The sequence below is a fragment of the Telmatherina bonti genome (assembly GCF_933228915.1).
Source record: "Telmatherina bonti genome assembly, chromosome: 1".
In the NCBI taxonomy this organism is placed as follows: Eukaryota; Metazoa; Chordata; class Actinopteri; order Atheriniformes; family Telmatherinidae; genus Telmatherina; species Telmatherina bonti.
In genome coordinates, this window is record NC_136619.1 from 42,106,304 (window position 1) to 42,113,805 (window position 7,502).

The 7,502-nt window shown below is 53.3% G+C and overlaps 1 protein-coding gene across 1 annotated transcript; it reads right to left on the reverse strand.

Annotated features, from left to right (window-relative positions):
- Nucleotides 1-213: 213 nt before the first annotated feature.
- guca1g (guanylate cyclase activator 1g) lies at nucleotides 214-6,819 on the reverse strand (the record flags this gene model as incomplete). The annotated part of the gene is made up of 4 exons (XM_079244042.1): nucleotides 214-335; nucleotides 4,065-4,161; nucleotides 6,332-6,481; nucleotides 6,625-6,819. The coding sequence occupies 4 exons, from the start codon at nucleotides 6,817-6,819 to the stop codon at nucleotides 214-216; spliced, it is 564 nt and encodes a 187-aa protein (XP_079100168.1).
- Nucleotides 6,820-7,502: the final 683 nt, after the last annotated feature.

Below are 7,502 nucleotides of genomic sequence, written 5' to 3' on the forward strand. Positions count from 1 at the left end.
CAGCGACTCCGTCTGCAGAGCTCAGGTCAGCGTGTGCAGCAGACAGCAGGACCGGAGGAGCAGCCTTCAGACTGGCCAGAAGAAGCAGGCGCCGCGCTGCAGCTTCCAGCGGCAGAAACACCAAGGCAGCACCAAGCCTTTAAAGCAGAAGGTAGGAAGGCAGCAGCTTCCTGTTGGCCCGGAAGCAGCCGGCAGCCCGACGGGGGGGGAAGGTCACGGCACTTTGCTGCAGTTCTGCAGGACCCAGCTGGCGGCGTTGACGTCCAGCTTCAGCAGGTTCATGACCCACTCGTCTTTCTGAGCTCCCTCCATGAACTCAGACAGAGTGATCTGACCTGCAGGCAGAAACACAACCAACCACTTCTGATGTGTGGAGAGAAGACCTGCAGCTGGCCTCACCGGGACCTGGACCGCAGGGTCTGGACACGCTCCAGACCGGGGACCTGGACCGCAGGGTCTGGACACGCTGCAGACCGGGGACCTGGACCGCAGGGTCTGGACACGCTCCAGACCGGGGACCTGGACCGCAGGGTCTGGACACGCTCCACACCGGGGACCTGGACCGCAGGGTCTGGACACGCTCCAGACCGGGGACCTGGACCGCAGGGTCTGGACACGCTCCAGACCGGGGACCTGGACCGCAGGGTCTGGACACGCTGCAGACCGGGGACCTGGACCGCAGGGTCTGGACACGCTCCAGACCGGGGACCTGGACCGCAGGGTCTGGACACGCTCCAGACCGGGGACCTGGACCGCAGGGTCTGGACACGCTCCAGACCGGGGACCTGGACCGCAGGGTCTGGACACGCTGCAGACCGGGGACCTGGACCGCAGGGTCTGGACACGCTCCAGACCGGGGACCTGGACCGCAGGGCCTGGACACGCTCCAGACCGGGGACCTGGACCGCAGGGCCTGGACACGCTGCAGACCGGGGACCTGGACCGCAGGGTCTGGACACGCTCCAGACCGGGACCTGGACCGCAGGGTCTGGACACGCTCCAGACCGGGGACCTGGACCGCAGGGCCTGGACACGCTCCAGACCGGGGACCTGGACCGCAGGGTCTGGACACGCTGCAGACCGGGGACCTGGACCGCAGGGTCTGGACACGCTCCAGACCGGGGACCTGGACCGCAGGGTCTGGACACGCTCCACACCGGGGACCTGGACCGCAGGGTCTGGACACGCTCCACACCGGGGACCTGGACCGCAGGGCCTGGACACGCTCCAGACCGGGGACCTGGACCGCAGGGTCTGGACACGCTCCAGACCGGGGACCTGGACCGCAGGGTCTGGACACGCTCCAGACCGGGGACCTGGACCGCAGGGTCTGGACACGCTCCAGACCGGGGACCTGGACCGCAGGGTCTGGACACGCTGCAGACCGGGGACCTGGACCGCAGGGTCTGGACACGCTCCAGACCGGGGACCTGGACCGCAGGGTCTGGACACGCTCCAGACCGGGGACCTGGACCGCAGGGTCTGGACACGCTCCAGACCGGGGACCTGGACCGCAGGGTCTGGACACGCTGCAGACCGGGGACCTGGACCGCAGGGCCTGGACACGCTGCAGACCGGGGACCTGGACCGCAGGGCCTGGACACGCTCCACACCGGGGACCTGGACCGCAGGGTCTGGACACGCTCCAGACCGGGGACCTGGACCGCAGGGTCTGGACACGCTCCAGACCGGGGACCTGGACCGCAGGGTCTGGACACGCTGCAGACCGGGGACCTGGACCGCAGGGTCTGGACACGCTCCAGACCGGGGACCTGGACCGCAGGGTCTGGACACGCTCCAGACCGGGGACCTGGACCGCAGGGTCTGGACACGCTCCAGACCGGGGACCTGGACCGCAGGGTCTGGACACGCTGCAGACCGGGGACCTGGACCGCAGGGCCTGGACACGCTCCAGACCGGGGACCTGGACCGCAGGGTCTGGACACGCTCCAGACCGGGGACCTGGACCGCAGGGTCTGGACACGCTGCAGACCGGGGACCTGGACCGCAGGGTCTGGACACGCTCCAGACCGGGGACCTGGACCGCAGGGCCTGGACACGCTCCAGACCGGGGACCTGGACCGCAGGGCCTGGACACGCTCCAGACCGGGGACCTGGACCGCAGGGCCTGGACACGCTCCAGACCGGGGACCTGGACCGCAGGGCCTGGACACGCTCCAGACCGGGCTCCAGACCGGGGACCTGGACCGCAGGGTCTGGACACGCTCCAGACCGGGCTCCAGACCGGGGACCTGGACCGCAGGGTCTGGACACGCTCCAGACCGGGGACCTGGACCGCAGGGCCTGGACACGCTCCAGACCGGGGACCTGGACCGCAGGGCCTGGACACGCTCCAGACCGGGGACCTGGACCGCAGGGTCTGGACACGCTCCAGACCGGGGACCTGGACCGCAGGGTCTGGACACGCTGCAGACCGGGGACCTGGACCGCAGGGTCTGGACACGCTCCAGACCGGGGACCTGGACCGCAGGGCCTGGACACGCTGCAGACCGGGGACCTGGACCGCAGGGTCTGGACACGCTCCAGACCGGGGACCTGGACCGCAGGGTCTGGACACGCTCCAGACCGGGGACCTGGACCGCAGGGTCTGGACACGCTCCAGACCGGGGACCTGGACCGCAGGGTCTGGACACGCTCCAGACCGGGGACCTGGACCGCAGGGTCTGGACACGCTCCAGACCGGGGACCTGGACCGCAGGGTCTGGACACGCTGCAGACCGGGGACCTGGACCGCAGGGCCTGGACACGCTCCAGACCGGGGACCTGGACCGCAGGGCCTGGACACGCTCCAGACCGGGGACCTGGACCGCAGGGTCTGGACACGCTGCAGACCGGGGACCTGGACCGCAGGGTCTGGACACGCTCCAGACCGGGGACCTGGACCGCAGGGTCTGGACACGCTCCAGACCGGGGACCTGGACCGCAGGGTCTGGACACGCTCCAGACCGGGGACCTGGACCGCAGGGTCTGGACACGCTCCAGACCGGGGACCTGGACCGCAGGGCCTGGACACGCTCCAGACCGGGCTCCAGACCGGGGACCTGGACCGCAGGGTCTGGACACGCTCCAGACCGGGCTCCAGACCGGGGACCTGGACCGCAGGGTCTGGACACGCTCCAGACCGGGGACCTGGACCGCAGGGTCTGGACACGCTCCAGACCGGGGACCTGGACCGCAGGGCCTGGACACGCTCCAGACCGGGCTCCAGACCGGGGACCTGGACCGCAGGGTCTGGACACGCTCCAGACCGGGCTCCAGACCGGGGACCTGGACCGCAGGGTCTGGACACGCTCCAGACCGGGGACCTGGACTGCAGGGCCTGGACACGCTCCAGACCGGGCTCCAGACCGGGGACCTGGACCGCAGGGCCTGGACACGCTCCAGACCGGGGACCTGGACCGCAGGGCCTGGACACGCTCCAGACCGGGGACCTGGACCGCAGGGTCTGGACACGCTCCAGACCCTGCGGTCCAGGTTCAGCATTTATCTTTAAATCCACATCATCAACATTTATTTTCTCTGCTGCGTATTTGTTAACTGATCTGCTGTTGCTGCATTTTAATCATTTTAATTCACTTATTTTATTATTTTTTATCTTTAATTACGTCTGAATATGAGTTTAAATGTTTCACTGTTTGTGTTTCTCTTAATGTTCTACAACGTACATTATATATGTGCATAATATGCTTTCATATGATTCTATAAATGCATATTTTGAACATTAAACAACTTATTTATGAAAAGTTTTATACAAATAAACACGACTTGCATATTATTTATACACATTTGGGAAATTAATAATAAAATGTTTTAATGTGTTTATTTTCAAGTTTAATCAATAAAATATATATTTTTATGTATTTCTTTATTGTTGTTCTCATCTCTTAATATAGTTGATTATTTTAAAGCATTTAAATATAAAAATACTGGGAAAAAACGTGTGTTTGGACAAAATGCTTTGTGTGATTCTTCATCATCCAGATACAACCTGTATAACTGCAAACTGAATGAGTCGTCCTGGTTTTCCAGGTTCCTCTGCTCACCGTCATGATTCTGGTCAACCACCTCGAAGAGTCGGTCGCAGATTTCAGACGGCGTCATCTGCATTTCACTCGTCTGAAGCTTGATTTTATAAAGAATCTGTATGAAAACAAAACATAGAAACTTAAATTTTCATTCAGTTCAGCTCAAACTCTCCTGGAGTCGCATAAAAAGATGTCTGAACATCAGGATCTTCACAGAATGAATGGTAATAAACTCACACACTGTGAGAACTACAGCTGACTCCTATTTAAATCCTGTTTAATAGTTTATACATGGAGGAGGAAGGTTTCTGAACCCGTTCAGTCGTCCTCGGCACCGAGTCCTCAATGAAGAACTAATAAGTCATTCTTAACCATGGAGGCTGCGGCCCATGCTGGGGGCTCAAGTGCTCCAGGCCCAAGAAGCCATAAAGGACTGTGAAAGGCCTTCAGTGTTGCATCTGTGGAAGGTCAACTATCAAACCAGCCAGAAGACATTTTACTATCGTCCATGATGAGTTCAGGTGCAGCGCAGCTTCTCACCACTAGATGGCGGTAATGCGTCAGTTAGCTCAGTTCAACATACACTCCAATGAAGAAACTCAGCTAGCCGCTAGCCGCTACACTGTGCTAAAGTTATAAAGAACTATCTTTAATTAAAAAAAAAAAAAAAAAAAGAAACCAAACATGGTCCCAACCCCCCGTTAAAGGCAAAGGCACGAAATCACCACAATAACAATAACATTGTTGAAATCTACTTTTGTAACAAGGTAAAATTAAGAGGTGTGTGGATGCCATCGAGTGTTAGCTAACGTGAGCTAACACTAGCTAACGGTTTATAACGTAACAGAACATGACAGACGATGGTCTTTTTACTAAAACTGATGCTGAAAAAACATGTCATGTTTGGTAGTTTTGAAATAAAAGTTGATTAAATGAATGTTCAATTCAATATTTTGCATTTAAACATATCAATAAACCATACATTATATTAAGTTTATTTAAATTCTTTAATTTTTAAGATATTTTACTTTAATGATAAATTTCCATTTTGTTCATCAGTTTTTTAAGCCTCCAATTTGTCTGGCTTCAGTAAAATCAAATACTTAGTACATTTTGTGTTTATTTTGTGGATAAGCATAACTTGAGCTTTAGTTTTGGTTTAATTAGTGAACACAGATTAAAACAAAGATATAGCCAACTAGTACAGTGTAAATGTGTGAATGGACCACTTTGTACTGGAAAAGTCAGACCCCAGAGTAAAAGACGTTCAGAACCAACATAAGTTACTGACAAAGAGTTCAGATAAACGACTTTTTGTATGAAGTCAAAATGAACCTAAAACTCACTATAACTTTTAGAGGGAATTTAATTGAACTTTATCTAAACTTTTTGAGTCAACATGAACAACTGTTGAGTGTTTACGTTGTTATTCCAGGACATGCTGTTCTCTAACAAGAGGATTAACCACAAAACAAAACTAAAAGAACCATGAATGGAGCAGGACAGCTTGTATCTGAACATCATCTTTCTCCAACCAGTTTGTAGATTTACACCAGCAGCATGTTGGCATGTTGCTTCTGCAGAACAAGAAGGTTTGTTAACTGTATAAAGACGCAGGACTCAGGGAATGGATTGTTTTCTTAATGCACAGCACTTTGAGTTGCCTTGTTTAGAATATTGTAATAGCTGGTCGGCTGGTTATTTACCTGTGAGCACGGGGCATTACAATATGTTCCGTGTAAATAAACTGGTCTCAATTTATCCAAACTGTCCTTCAGCTGCTGCTTTTTAAAGCATCAGTTGACACAAATAACTCCAACTATTTTTTACTCTGACTGTCCTCAGTCGACTCCTTCACCTGAGAGAACCTCAGTTGTTGCAGAACCTGTTAAAGACGGGAAACTGCAGCCGTCTGAGGCTGCATGCTGGTCAGGATGTCATGCTTTCTGAACCCCGTTATGCTCTGCAAACACACTGATGGAAGAAATGACACTGCTGGGTGTGAGCATGTAAAGGCAGCACAGCGAGGTTGCCTCTTGGCTGCATTATAACATGATCTCTGGGTTCATGGTGAGAAGGATCACTGTGATTAACTCTCTTTACACATATAAGCTACGTTTCCTGCCCTCTGACCCTAATCCCTCATTGCTGGAACAGTACAGTCACAGAGGATTTGTGTTATGAAAGCAGGCAATGTTTTTATATGTACGGTGAACATCTCCTTTTTCTTTTTATTACAGTTATTTTTCTTCCCTTTAACTGTGAAAACAGTAGGTTCCTCTCACCCTTATGATCCGTTTCACTTCCTTTCGGTCCAGTTTTCCATTTCCATCCTTGTCGTACATCTTAAAAGACCACTTCAGCCTGTCTTCAAGGTTGCCTCTTAAGATCAAGTTAAGTGCAGCAACATATTCGAGGAAATCCAGCGTGTTGTCCTGCCAACAACAACCAGAGTTACACTGACAGTAAAACTGGGAATCCAGGTGTGGGAGAAACAGAGTGCTGGTTGGGATATCCTGCTTTCTGAATCCTGTTCTGCTCTGCAAACACACTGATGGTGACCATCCAAATCTTTTACCTGGTTTGTGTCGAAGGAGTGAAATATCGTCTCGAGGAAGAGGGACTCCTCTGGAGAGCTGCTCTGCACCCCAAACATCCTCTTGAACTCATGTAGGTGTAAAGCTCCGCTGGGACACTCCTTCAGAAACATGATGCACAGCTCCTGAATCTGCGCCGTATCAATCTTCTCGGTGCGGCTTTCTTCTTGTCCCATGCCTCCCAGCTGCCTCGTCAAGTAACTCCAGTTGGGTTGGTTAAAAGTAAAAGGTGTGACTGTCCACAGCTCACCGTCTCCTGACTGAAGAGCTCTGCTCAGCTTCTCGTGAGGAGGCAAGGCTTCTAATAGATTAATCTTGTTAAGGCCTTAAATCCTGGTTTAAATATCCATCTCCTTTGTAAAAAATAGACCTTTGAACTAAGAAGATTTGCTGATTTCAGTCTGTGTAACTTAATATACTTTAAGAAATTACATAAATGAAGATGAAATGTAACATTTCTAACTTTATCAAAAGTCTCCTCTGTGTCCTCATATCGGTGTTTTTTCTCCCCATATGAGAATATGGGAGATTTACAGGTAGAAGACAAGCTGGGAAAGCTGCGGGAAAAGACGGGTCTTTCCCGGTCAAAACGAGTTACTCAGTTAGACATCTCAGACAGATGAAACTCTCCGTCCGTCAATGTGTCCATCTTCTTTATCGAGCATAAATGGACCTTACGGCTATGAAACACATTTTAATCAGAATCATATTTATGGTCATTGAGCCAACATTACATGACTTAACATACTGTTGCAAGTGGAACAGTAGCACTGGTTTGCTTTCGGGTCAAGTGTTCGTTACATGTGTGTAAAACCAACCACGCTACATGTTGTCAGCCCATATGCTTTTAACTATGTGC